General features: G+C 54.2%; 1 protein-coding gene across 1 annotated transcript; it reads left to right on the forward strand.

Annotated features, from left to right (window-relative positions):
- The first annotated feature begins 630 nt into the window (after positions 1 to 630).
- Positions 631 to 6,975, forward strand: PERM1 (PPARGC1 and ESRR induced regulator, muscle 1). Its single transcript, XM_067311210.1, has 3 exons — positions 631 to 2,613; positions 4,598 to 4,714; positions 6,896 to 6,975. Exons 1-3 carry the CDS (start codon positions 633 to 635, stop codon positions 6,973 to 6,975), a joined length of 2,178 nt encoding a protein of 725 aa, XP_067167311.1. The 5' UTR covers positions 631 to 632.
- Positions 6,976 to 13,207: the final 6,232 nt, after the last annotated feature.

Consider the following 13,207-nt stretch of genomic DNA (forward strand, 5'->3'; position numbering starts at 1 on the left):
CTTGGGCTGGGCTTCATGCTACATTCCTGCCTGATACTGTGGCAGTGGGAAAGATCAAGCGTGTAAATGCTCCGTTTGTTTGAGCAGGATGATCTGGGCCAACGGGCTGTAGGAAAGGGGTATGCCAGATGCAATCCCTCGCTGGCTTCAGCAGGAGATCCTGTTCTCGGAAATCCATTTGGCCCTGTCCAGTGAGGTCAGGCACTCACTGATGTCTCTGCCTCTCCCAGAGGAGGGTCGGTGCTACCCCAGCTAGTTGCACCCCCGTGCAGGATCTTGCTTTCTTGTGGCTTTGCTCTCTGTCCCAAGCGCCCTGTTGTGCTGCGCAGGGCGAGAGCCGCAAACCTGCTGCGCTGCCGTGCTGGGGAGGCGCGGGCAGAAGGGACCTGCGGGGGCTAGGAGCCGTCTCTCTTACCGCTGGCTGAGCTGTGGGCCAGCGCAGCAGTACCTGTCTGCCTGCCGAGCCGGCCAGGAGCCGTCCTTGCCTCGCACTGATTTCAACCAGCAGCGAAGGAGGATGGTGGGGAATAGGGCAAGGGGAAAGGGTTAAGCGGGCAGGCAGCACGGCTCGGCGCTCCCTGCTCGTGCTGCCGCTCTCACCAGCCCCCTCCCCTCGCTCTGCCGCTGCAGCCATGGATAACTTCGAGTACAGCATCCAGCTGAGCGACAGGGACTGGGCTGAGTTCTACCTGGCGGCGGAGGAATGCAGCCTGCTGCCGGCCGCCCTGGCCGCGGCCGAGGAGCAGTGCCTCGGCGACATTGATCAAGGGGACGGCGTGCCCGGAGGGGACTGCCGCGCCGGCGCCAGCGGGCAGACCGCGGCGAGGGCGGGCAGCGGGCCAGGGCCTGGCGCCGGGAGCTCTCCCCCACGTGGCCTCCCCGGAGACGCCTCCCCGTGCCAGCCCGCCGGCGGGCACCTCGCCCCGCCGCAGGTGCTCCGGGGCGGCGAGGACGGGACGGAGCCGGGCTCGGTCAGCGGGTTTCGGCGTGAGGGCGGCGAGCCCGGCGGCCCTCGCTCCGCGCTGCCGATGCCCAGCACGCAGGGGAGGCAGCTGCCCCGCGCCCCCGCAGCTGCCCTGGCCGGCGCGGCTGGCGGCGCGGCTGCGAGCGGCCCGGGGCGGGAGGCAGCCCGCGACCCGGCAGCGCTGCCGTCCGCCTCGGAGGCAGGGGCAGCGAGCAGCAGCCGGGCCACGGAGCCTCGCGCCCTCGCTGCAGGCAGCGGCCCTGCCCGGGACGGGGGCGCCGGAGGGGAGCAGCCCCCAGGCAGCCCGGCAGCAGCGCGGCACGGCCCACCGGAGCACGGCGGCTCTCCGGCGTCGCCGGCCTCCCTGGACGCCTCGGCAGGGAAGAGCTCCGTGAGCGAGCTCGCCCCGCGGCCTGGCCCGGAGGCGTCGCCGCGGGCTGCTCCCGGGGCGCCGGGCGGGGAGGGGGCCTGCGCCGAGCCGGGCCCTGCCAGCGCCTCCCTGGAGGTCGTGAGGCCCAAGACGCCGGCGCAGCCGAGGAGGAGCCGCAAGCAACGCGGAGCGAGCGCCGCCGAGGCCGCCCGTGAGGAGCGGGAGCCCGCGGGCGCCGTGGCACAGGGGGGCCTGGCGCCCGCTGAGGCGCCGCTGTCCTCGCCGCTGCCGTCACGGAAGAGCAGAGGGAAGGAGAAGGCAGCGAAGCCGGCTCCCGGGAAGCCGGGGAGCGAGGAGGCAGGGCAGAGCAGAAGGCCGGCGCCCGGCCCTGGAGCGGAGGAGGCAGCTCCCGCCGCGAGCGCCGCCGCGGAGCAGGAGGCGGAGGAGACAGGGCTGCGGCTCCCGGCGAAGGGGAGGGTGACGAGGCGCTCCGAGGCTGGGCCAGCTGCGGACGCGGGCCTACGTGACGCTGCGCCGCCGGTTCTCGCCAGAGGAGCGGCTGCTCCGCAGGGAGACACGTGCCGGGACGGCGCGGGGAAGGCGCTCGCTCCTGGGAGCGAGGCGGCGTTTGGAGGCGATGGCGCCGCGCGAGCCCCCGCGGGGCCAGCAGCCGAGAGCCCGGGGGCGCCGGGCCCCCCTCGCTCCGCAAGCGGAAACACCCTCGACGTGACTTGGCCCGAGATGTACGACTACTTCTTCTGTGACTCCCAAGGGGAAGAAGAAGGAACGGGGAACCCAGTGGAGCAGGAGGAAATACCCTTGGAAAGGGAAATATCTTTTCCTGAACTGTATGAACATTTTTTCAACGAGCCTGAAGGAAACAGGAAAAAGGTCAAGGGTAAAGACAGGAAGCGGAAGAAGTTCAGCAGCTTGGACCAAGCTCAGCTGCAAAATGAGGACCCTGGCTCAACCCCAGTCAAAGAGTCCCTGGTTATCTCCATCCCTGAGGTGTATGAACACTTCTTTGCTGACGGGGCTGGGAGCAGGGGGGGCTGGAGAGGGGTTTTCCTGACCACTCCAGCCTCTGAGGTGAAGAAGGCTGTAGGGGCTTTGAAGTCGCTCCTGCAAAGGCCAGTGCACCTCATCAGAGGCCAGGTCCCAGCTCCCCATACTCCCGTGCGGAGAGGATCCGGAGAGAAGCTCCCCCTCGTCCCGCTGGCACCACTGGGAGGAGGCCAGGCACGGCCAGAAGCTCTAGACGTGGCCCTTGCACTGACAGGTAAAGCGCTGTTCGCGCCTGCTGCCGCCCGCCAGCTCCAGCTCGCTGCTGCGCTTAGCGATGCACCTCTGCCCTTCGTGGCCTCCCCGCTCCCACTGCCTCGTGGGAGGCTTCTCAGCCAGCTCGAACGCTGCTGTAGCCACCCCCCCTCCAGCTGCAGCACCGTTAGGGCCACCCGAGAGATGGGAGCATGTGGTGGGCTCAGCCAGCATAGCTGGTCTGAAACCACACTCCCGTTTCCTTGCCGTATAGCCGCCCTGGGCTTTAGCAGAGATCTTTGGAAGTGGGGCTAGAACAACAGCCGTGACGTGCTGTATCGCATTGCTCTACTCTTGCGATGCTCCTGCTGTCCCTGTGCCCGAGCCACTGCTGCCGGCCAGGCCTTGCAGGCCGCCTTCCAGTGCTGCAAGAAGCGTGGGCAGGGGGTATGGGTACATGCTGTGCTTGATTTGCTTTGCTTACCAGCATACTGCAGTCCTGGGGCAGCGATGGTCGTGACAGCATGCGTGCAGCAGGCTGAAACGCAGTCTGGCCCAAGCTCCCTCTCCTGGTTGAGCAAGTTGGCCCTAACTGGATATAACTTATTGTGGATGCAACCTATTCTTTTGCCCACTGGCCAAGGAAAACTTGCTGAAGCAGGCAGCTACATTAAACATGGCTGGTGTTATTGCAAGGTCTGGCAGAGGTGGGAATCTCCCCATGCCCATGCTGTCCAACAGCCTGCAGAACCACATGCCTCTATTTCTGATGAGGGAATGGGAGAGGGGCCAGTAAAATCCTTCCGTACCAAACAACTCATGCCCCTGAGATAAAGCGATGATCCCTGAGCTGCTGTCCTGATAAGGCTGGACTACTAATTTGCCTAATGCTGTTGGGGGAAAAGGTGTACACAGAGTACAACATGTCCAGGGCTTTCAGCTGAAAGAGGTGAGGGGGACTTTAAAACAGATGCTAATTTAAAAAGCACTCACCAGAGACCCCAAAGGTTACCTGAACTTTGACTATTACATCTCTTTCCTGGGGCTGGTAAGAGATACAGGAATAAAGGGAAAGCAAGTCTGACCCAGTAGGACAGCCAGCATATTTATCTTAAAGCTTATACGATGCTTACAGCCACGGTGCCTCACAGTTAATATTAAAAACAAACAACAAATGAATCATCCCAGAGGTGACTCAAAATAGAGCTTCCGCTCTGTTTGCACAGAGAAAAACCCTGTTGCAATGGTCATAACTAATTAATAAGCCAGCTTTAATTAAAAGCCCGATCAAATAAACTCAGGAACAAAAATAACTTACTCTTGCAACATGTCTTCAAGTTGGGCTAGACTGGAGCTCTAAAAAGTCGGTCTCTGGAAAGAAATGCAGAGCCCTCAGTGCTGTCTCCCACGCTGGTCCTAGCAGGGTGCAGGAGTGAGGTGGGAATGCAGGGCTGTGACGCTTGTCCCAGGGATATGTGTTATAGCGGAGCCGTGGGGATCCCAGGGCACCTCCCAGCACGGGGGCAGGCAGGGACCCTACCCGGAGGAGCCTGCCTGCAGTCACTGTGCAGCGGCAGCCAGCCCAGGTCTCCCGAATCCAGCTGCACTAGCCACTAGACCATCTTCCAGCCACCATGCAGGGGAGCTCTGGGAAGAAACACGGGGAAGGTGCCGGGGCAGTCAGAGGTCCTGGAGGCGGTGCATTCATTAGCTGTCTCTCCCAGGCCTGCAGGTAGCATTCGCAAATATTTGTTTCAGGTTCTTCAACAAAGTTTAATACTGAGATGAATGAAAAAATGTGCGACCTTCCTTAAGAAATATACCTGAGTCCAAAATAGATGCATTTGACTGACCAGTAGTAAAGAAAAGGTCTTTTGAGAGGGAAAATGTGTGACAAAGATGTATTTCTCTTGGCGTATAAGGGACCCTACCCCAAAGGGAGTGGAGCCTGCGATGGCAGAGGAGGGCAACGTAATACCCTAGGCCTCACGCTGCTCTTCCTGCAGGGAGGCCCGAGGCTCCGCTGGCTCTGACCCACAAGGACATGTGCCTCGTCTTCTGTGCCTTTGCCTCCTGGGCAGTGAAGACCTCCGATTTGCAGGCTCCGGATGCATGGAAGACTAGTATGTATGGTGCCCAGGCCGGGGCGGGAGAGGGGCGAGGAGGACTTTACGGAAGACCTGGCTGGGAGAGAGGCAGGGACACTAACACATCCAAGGGTGCCTGCAGAAAACTGCAGGGAGTCATTCTCCTGCTTTTCTAAAGTGTCCTGTTACTTTCTAACACCGTCTCCCTCCTGTAGAATTGCCAGTCCTGATTGATACTCACTGACATTGTCCCTTTCCCTCGCAAAGCATCTGCTGACCCTAACCTGAGCCACAGGACAATTCCTGTATTCCTAGCTCTGGCCCAGCTCCATCTAGCCGCTGACAGGGACCAGTACCAGTGTGTCAGGTCAATAGATGTTTCTTTAAGATCCCTGCTAGCCAGTAGCTGAATCAGGACCTCAAGTATGCTGGTTTATATTCCTTCATCCCATCTAGAACAAACATGTATTTTTATAATGTGCTATAAATGTATAATCTTTTCTCTAAATACAGCTTAGTTGAAGTATTATCCTGGTGCATTGAGTCCTTTAAGTAAACTGAGCTCTGTCAGTTCCTCTCCTCTCAAACCTCTCAAATTAGCATTGCTGGTGGGGAGAGATAAAGCTCAGGCAGCACGAATTAGCTGAACTTTGGCTCAAAGTGGTGCTGGTCATTGCATAAGCAGAGCACCGGACAACTACTGCAGCAGCACTTTGCTGTGTGCAGCAGAACCATGCTGAGCCCTCACAGGGCGCAGGAGAGTTCTCACTGCGGGGAGAGACACTCCAGGCCAGGGCTCTCTGCTGGTCACCCAGGGGAGGAATGTTCCCCGCTAAGGTCACACACCAAGCTGACTCCCTGGCGCTGAGAATAGCTCATTAGCTAAGGCTGTTCGGTGCAATAATCACAAGAAGCTTTTGGCCTTGCCTTCCTTGCCTTCTTAGTATTAGATCGTAGACAGGGCCACAGAGAGGGAGAGAAAAGTGGGATATGGGCCTCGTGCCCTCGTGATTGCATAAGCTAGAGTGCAATAAACACCGTGGTGAGGAGGGGAGGCAAGAACTAGTAGTTCTCTTTTGACATTTTAGGTTCTAACTAATTGAATTTCCTTGTTTGTGTCCCAGGCTCTAGCAAATAAATCAAAATCACAACTAAATTTAAACTGGGGTGTCCAAATGGGTTCACAGTTTTGGTTGGGCACAGATCAGGGCAATTTGGCCTTTCTTATACACCAAGCTACAAACTTTAACTGAAAGTTCAGAGAAATGCTTGATTCTGTGTGTGTTCTCCATGAGTTATATTTTGGATCTCTGCCCTTTCTGGTTCTGTTTTGGGGGCATTTTTTTGCTTTTGGCTGGGATCAGAATATCTGCAGATAACCCACAGAAAGATATCTCTCTTGGCATCTTCCTGGTCCAAACAGAAGCAGAAAATGAGGGGAATCTCCTGAAATAAAGCTCTAGTGAGATTTCCTGCTGTGGCCTTCATATCCACGTCTCCACACTAGCCTGTATATCTAACCACCACCCTGCCAGGCAGATGTAGCTGTTTCTGCACCACTGTTTCCTATGGGTGCCCTATGCACCCTCCTCCTATAACGTCCGTCCCTTCAGGGACACTGTAGCTGGCCTCTCTCACAATATAAAAGGCTGTTCAGGTGGGATGGGAATCTTGTGTGAACGAGAGCTCTCGCAGCAGGACTGGCACCAGACACTTGCAGACTCCAAGGTAAGGCCGCTACCATCAACATCTCAGGGCAGCTGTCCCCCAGGAGATGAGTTTTACCCCTAAGAGGGTTCCTTTCTGATGATCCCAGATGTAAATGGTCACAAGACATGCCAGATGTATAACCATGTTAGCACAGGCTCCATGCCCTCTTAAGGCATATTGCTCAAGCCCCTCACTTCTCACCACACACATGAAGTCTATGTGGTTCTTTCCTTAAAAACAGCTGTTTCTTGCGAAACGCTGTTCTGATCTGTGTGCCCAAGCTAGAGGAGTAGATGTGGTCTGCCAGGCTGCCGGCAGGTCAGGACTGAATGCACTGGGAACAAGCATTGTGTGGTGTGGACGACGTGCAAGGCAGGAGGGGTCTGAGAGAGGGAAGGGAAAAACCCCCCTAGGTCCCGTGGACCTGACTGATGAGTAGCTTGTGAGTGTCAGGATTTGGAAGAAGCACCCAGACTCACTCTGGAAATGTGTTGGGCTCTTTTCCAGTGTTCCTGGCAACTTTTGGCACGCTTTCTGCCATCCGCTACTTCAGAAAGCAGGTCAGAGAAGGACAACACCAGACCTAGTCACACCGCACGAGCGAGATGCTTCCCGAGGACGGCGAGGAAGGTGGAGAGAGAGGCTCCCGGGCCTTGTTCTTGGACAGTGTGAGAAGCCTGGATCCCAACATCAAGTCTTCTCTGGACCCCTTTCTAAAAGGGACAGGATGTTACAGGAAGCAGGATCCTTCCAGTGACATTAATTTACAATATGGTAGGCAGTTTATACCTGGACAGAACAGGAGCCCATGTGGGCTGGTTCTGCTCTTTCTCTTTGGATTTCTCAAATACTTGTGCTATCTCCTAGGCGCTGCTTGTCCATCCTCCTTGCTGAAAGTCAGCTTGTGACAAAGGAAGATTTAGATAGTGGAAGAGGGGAGAGCAAAAGAAACCAGGGAGAGTGCTTTTTTTCCTGCGAATGAGTTGGGGGTATCTGTGAAGACAGAGAAGAGAAAGCTTTGGGGAAGAGTCGTCTCTGAAGATGGTGCTAGACTAAGCATGTGCACCCTGCTAGCTGGGCTGAGAAAGGGGAAGGCATCCAAAGGGAGATGGAGGGCAGCTTGCTTGGCAGAGTCCAGGCCTCCCATGACTGGTTTGGCTCATTGCAGGAGAACTTACTCACTTGGACTTCGTTCCAAGAAGTCACAGTTCAGTCTAGTGGTTCAGGAGGCTGAGAATAGGTTTCTGTTGCTTGTGGCTGCCTTGGCGCTGCTGAGGCTGAGCCGTGGATGCAGTGCCTCTTCCTGGGGGTGAGGAGCATCGACCGCAATGACGCATCTTGCTCCTGTAGGCAGAACAGGGGCAGGCGTCACACAGCCATCGCCAGGGGAAGGAGCAGTCAGAAAAGGGCTGCGCTGTGCAGAAAGGGGCTGCCCGGCAGCAGGGAGAGGGGCTGAGCTCAGGGAAGTTCTCAGGAAAGAGGACAGGAGCATGTTGGAAAAGAGGAAACGGGAAGCAGACGTGTTTGGCTCTGACACTCGCCAGATGAAGGATCTAGGTATACCACCTGGCCCCTCTGCTGCCTCACATACTAGGGACAAAAAATTGGCTGCGAGGAGAGGTAGGATGAGGAGGTGCTTTGTCTGAGCACGTAACCCCAAGGGGGAAGGTGCTGGCTGGCAGGGAAGGAGGGAGGGACACCTAGCATGGAGGGTGTGGTGAAAAATGAAAAGGATGTGGTTCAGTTTCCTCCCTGTCTCTAGTGCCTCCCTGGTCACTCAAGGGCATTACGAAGGAGGGCTCTTCTTCACTCCCACGTCTGATAACAGCACAAACGTGAGACCTGATAAGCACTTAGGGACCAGATCCACAAAGGTACTGGGGGAGAGCTACCCAAATACCTGTGTGGATCTGCCTATGAGCTTTATAGGAACAGTCTGCAGCAATAAGGGTTTGTCGTATGAAACGAGAGAGGTTTAGCTCTTTCCTTTTAATGCAGAGTGCAATGCAATTTTAACATGTGTGGGGCTGTATTAAGACCATGTATTATTGCAGATAAGGGAGCACACTGTGTGATTGTACAGTGAGATACATAGTAAATAGTAAGAGAGAGGGGTGTACAGATCTTTATGGACTATAGTAGCTGTATATCCAGTATGAGAGGTTTTATGGGGGAGAGAACAGATAAAATATATTGGAAGCTTCTAATAAACATTTATATCTCATTTAATACTTTTGTGTACATTCCTGTGTCTACATAGTTTGTGTGTGAAACTGTTGAATGAGTATGGAGTTTTAAAGAATGAGAAATAAACCCGTTGTGTGTCAGTTCATAGGAAAGTGTAGGAGTTGCTGCCCTGGTTAAGGAGACCTGAAGGACAGAGCATGCTGGGAGACAAGCTCCTTCTCCTCTTCCTTGGTTCAGTCCCCAGTGCCTACCTCTCTGAGTCACAGCTTGGCTACCACGTGTCGCTAACAGCCTGATCCAGGGAGCCCTGACGCTCTTCTGTCTCTAACACGCTCAGGACTCGAGCAGAGGAGGTCTCTCTCCAGCCCTCTGTGGCTGCTCCTCCAAGGGGAGCCCATGAACAGAGCGGCGACCACAAGTCAAGGCACGGCAGCAGCTCCCAGGATCAGGCCACCAGTCCTTATTGCCCAAGGGTACCTCTGTGCTTCCCAGTCCCCTTCAGGCCAGCCAGGCACCGTCAATGCGAGCTGCAGCCAGGAGCACCTGGCATTGCAGCCGCAGGCCCTGAAAGATTTGCCAAGCAGACCTCAACCCCTTGAATGAGCAAGAGCAGGCACAGCGGAGGCTGAAGTGTTCACATATGCTCAGTTTTACTGTTTATCCAGCCATAATCCATTAAGCACTCTCTGTGTTCCCAGTGGCAGGTGGGAATAGAGCAGCCTTGGCATGGTGGGTGGGTAATGGGGGAACAGCTGGAGGAATCAGGCAATTTCATTATGCAGGACTTTCCTGGGAGACTGTAAATAACACTGAACTGAGCAAAACAGAAGAAGGTCAGAGGGGGACAGGTTTGCTAAAAGGAAGGGGTCTCTGGCACTGCCAGCTCCTGTCTTACAGGGCGCTGTCTCTTGCTGCTTAGTTCCTCACACAGACCGAAGGCCCCAGTGCAAGAGGCATGGCAAAAGCATCAACAGGCACTGCTGAATTCTTGCTTGGTTCAGTTTTTTCAAATTTTGTGTGTTTTCTAACAAAATCACAAAACTCTGGAGGAAATCATATTTTCCCTTCACTTTGCAGGTGCAGGAACAGTTAATTTCCCTGCTGGCCGTGTACAGTAACGCCAGGTGTGGTGCTAGCAGTTAATAAATGATTGTGCCAAAGTCCCTGAATTAATACCGGGCAAAACAATTGGGAAAGCTGCTCTGGGCTGTCTTAGTGTCTCAGGGCTTGCAAAGTTGCCTGAAGATCTCACTAGAACTGGGACAGTTTCTGGCCAGAAACCACAAAGTTGAAGACACTTCTCATGACATTAGCCCCTCTAGGGAGGTATGGATGGGGCTGGGCTCCATCATGGAATGGGGGGAGTCTGTGTGTACCCATGTCAGTCTGATATTTTCTAAGCAATGTCCTTGCTTTAGGGCCTTCTTCTTTCCTGGGGAAATGGTTCTGTTCCCCGCCGCTCCCCGCAAGCCAAAGCTGCAGACGCTTGCTGCAATGCGGGTGCTGCCTGCTCAGCTCACTGCTTTGGCGTCTCGTGATGAATGAGGAAGCTCAGTCGATTGAGGCTGGACTGGAGAACTTTACAATGAATGCATAGCTGGGCCTTTCACTAAAGCACTGCTGGGAAGAGGCTTGTGTGTCCTCTCCTCCCTCTATGGCTTGAAGGCTATGTGCATGGTTTTTGCAGGAAGCCGGCTTGTTCTGCTGCTTGCAGATGGTTATATGAGGCTGCAGTCAATTTTTCTGAATGGCACAGGGCAGCCTTCACACTGATGTGAGGCTGAAGGAAAGCTGCTGGGCAGACGACTAGTTTATGAGTGTTTCAGGAGTAGATAGTAACACCATGTATGATCCAGAAGGGAACCAGACCTAGATTTGCAAGAAGTGGGAATGGTAGATAATGCTCTGCACTCTGAATCCCAGTGACCCAGCTGCAGGTGAGCCATGCACAGCTAAAACCCTGTGCTTCCAGGGGTGGCAAAAGCAGACACCTGGCTGTCCCTGATCTGCAGGAGCTCATTCTTCACCAGCTAAGCTACGAAAGGTACAACAGCACCGAGCGCCTCCCTTCCCACTCCAAGGCTCTTGGGGTATATCTCACTCTGTCAATATCTCTATCCTAGAGTTCAAAAACTCATGCTGACTTTCTTCCCAGGAGTGCCCAGTACTCATGTTATGCTGCAGGAAACATGAGGTGCCTGTACCCTCCACCAGTGAGTGCACTTCGCCTATCTGTGATAACTGGTACCTGATCCTTTAGAGCTTGGGCATGTAGAAGTAAATCCATTCCCCTGCAAAAAGTTACAGAAGATGCCAGATTATCCATCAGGTTGTAGGTGCATTTCACTTTCCTTTTGTTCTCTACAGAAAGAAGGGGGTGAAATAAGTATTTCAGATGAAGGATCTTTTCAATCCACTGCAGATGGAAAGGGAAATATTGACAGACCTTGCTGGTATCAGGAGATCAGCTCTGCGAGTGCCTACCGTGCTCGTTCAAGCAGCAGTGTCTCTACTGTCCTTCAAGGAAACCAGCCTGGACTTGCCTGCAATTTTAATGCTTGGCTTATTCTCTGACCTTTTAAGCTCTCGCTTCTCTTTCCATGGCGAGGTCATCTTGCCTGTATCTCGCTCTGGAGGAGCCAGAACAGACCATCTTTTGCAATAGCAGCAGCCACCACAATAGAAACGACCTTTTCAGTGCATCCTCACCACACTGAGTCTGTTTTCACTTCGCCAAAGAGAGCGTCAGTGCTGGAGGTGGGAGCTGTGCCATCCTTCCCACTTCCTTCGCCCTGCACGTAGCTGCCGCATCTGACACCTTGTCTTGCCAAGCAAATGAAAAAGTCAGGCAGGTGCACCCTCGAGAACTGCCCCCATATTTCATCTGGCCATGATATACTGTGTACCACCCGGCTGGAAGAGGTCCCGGTCTCCCCTCCTGCCTGTTCTGCAGCAGTCATCTTTGCCAGAGCAGCTCCTTAGCTCCTATTTTTGCTTCATCTCTCTGTAACAAAATCAGAGCAAAGCTTCCTGTAGACATTTCTGCTAGGTCTCTTCTGAGTGATTAGTGTCTTCTCCTGGGACTTCAGAGTGATCTCCGAGGGCTCATGGTGCCTGTGCCAGATCTGGGAGTGACAGCACAGGGAGGAAGCAGTGGCCTCCCTTCTGTCTAACATCTACAGAAATACCAGGCGCTTTGGCTTTGAAAGCCTGGCATATTTTGGTGGATTCCCTCACCCACAGGGCATGAGGGAGTTGCTCAGCCCAGCCTAGAGCCAGCCATCCGCATCTTCATCTCAGCGAGGGACCAAGGGCCTGTGCAAGGGAGGCAGCGGGGCTTTCCCTCTGGGAACAGGCGGGAGGTTTGCCCAGCAAATCCTTCCCCGCGACCTCAGCCATGGTTGCAGGAGTCGTTCACAAGCAACTGGCAGGAAGAGACTTGTTCACAAGAAATGCTCACCAAGGAATTCCCAAATCTCAAGTGTCTTTTCTTTGTAAATAAAATAAAAAATCAGCAAGTCCATGAGCAGAGAGGGTGGGAACTGTCAGAGCGGGCAGCTGTGCTGCAGCTACTGCACGTCTTCAGTTACAGGAGCTTTTTCTTGAAACCCCTGAAGTCAAGGGAAAAGGTCACAAGCTCCACTTTCTGTTTTAAAAAAGCCTGTCTGCTGCTTATTCTTTGAGCAAAAAGTTTGAAACTGTGACTTAGAAACCAGAGAGCAAAGAGAGAGAGTTTGTGGGCAACCTAGTTCAGACTGTACGTCTGCTGCAGCCCAGGTTGTGAAGGACAGATACAGTTTTCAGGAGACAAGAGGTATTTTGTGTGTTTACAGGTACTACAGTTTCTACTTGAATACTATCTGCACTGAGATAACTAGTGTTAATTTAAATAAACTCTCTATTTTTAAATCCTAAATCTGCTGAGAGATGTGTTGGAGCAAAAGCACGAGAACATGGGTTTTCATGGTTGCAAGGCCAGGGTACATGAACAGAGCTCACAAACGCAGCCCTGTTGCCACCTGCTAGGAGCTGCCTGGGTCAGCATCTGGATAGAAAACTATCAGGGGTATCAAAGGCCAGCGCAACCGATGACTCAACAGGGAAGCCAGGCTGTGCCGAGGAGTTTGGGTGGGTCTTACCCAATCTGACGCTTATGGGGACTGGTCTGGAAACATTTAAGGACTTGCACACACACACAGATTGCACCGCTTTAATTCTATCAGCCTAGGAAAGCTGTACAATGCTCCAAGTAGGGACAGAGAGAGGGAGAGCAGCATAAAAAGTGCTTCTTAAGAGGACCTAGTCCCAGATGCAGAAGGGAGTAAGTAAAACTCCTTTACTTGCTTGAATGGCAGGGGCCGTATAACCATTTCAGTGGCAGTTTTTCATCACAGCCTTAATTGCCACAGGGTAACAGTGAAGAAACGACAGGGAGCAGGCCTTAGTGATCATCTGAACGACAGGGCTGAGGGGTGCGATACTCAGGTCCTGTCCGCACCCCACAGCACCATTCTGTTAGTCCGAGCCCCAGATGGTGCCCATTTGATAAGGGCATGCTTGCTTTCCATCCCTAAACACTGTGTTCTGTGCCGGGGCGGCAGCTGGAAGCAGCTACGCTCTGCCCCAGAAGTA

This window comes from Apteryx mantelli, chromosome 26 (assembly GCF_036417845.1).
Source record: "Apteryx mantelli isolate bAptMan1 chromosome 26, bAptMan1.hap1, whole genome shotgun sequence".
Taxonomy (NCBI): domain Eukaryota; kingdom Metazoa; phylum Chordata; class Aves; order Apterygiformes; family Apterygidae; genus Apteryx; species Apteryx mantelli.

Bases quoted from the DNA above. Each gene is read 5' to 3' on its own strand.
- PERM1 (XM_067311210.1), top strand. From the start codon at position 633: ATGGATAACTTCGAGTACAGCATCCAGCTGAGCGACAGGGACTGGGCT. The intron at 2,614-4,597 runs GTAAAGCGCTGT...CTCTTCCTGCAG, and splicing joins CGTGGCCCTTGCACTGACAG to GGAGGCCCGAGGCTCCGCTG. The intron at 4,715-6,895 runs GTATGTATGGTG...GCTCTTTTCCAG, and splicing joins TCCGGATGCATGGAAGACTA to TGTTCCTGGCAACTTTTGGC.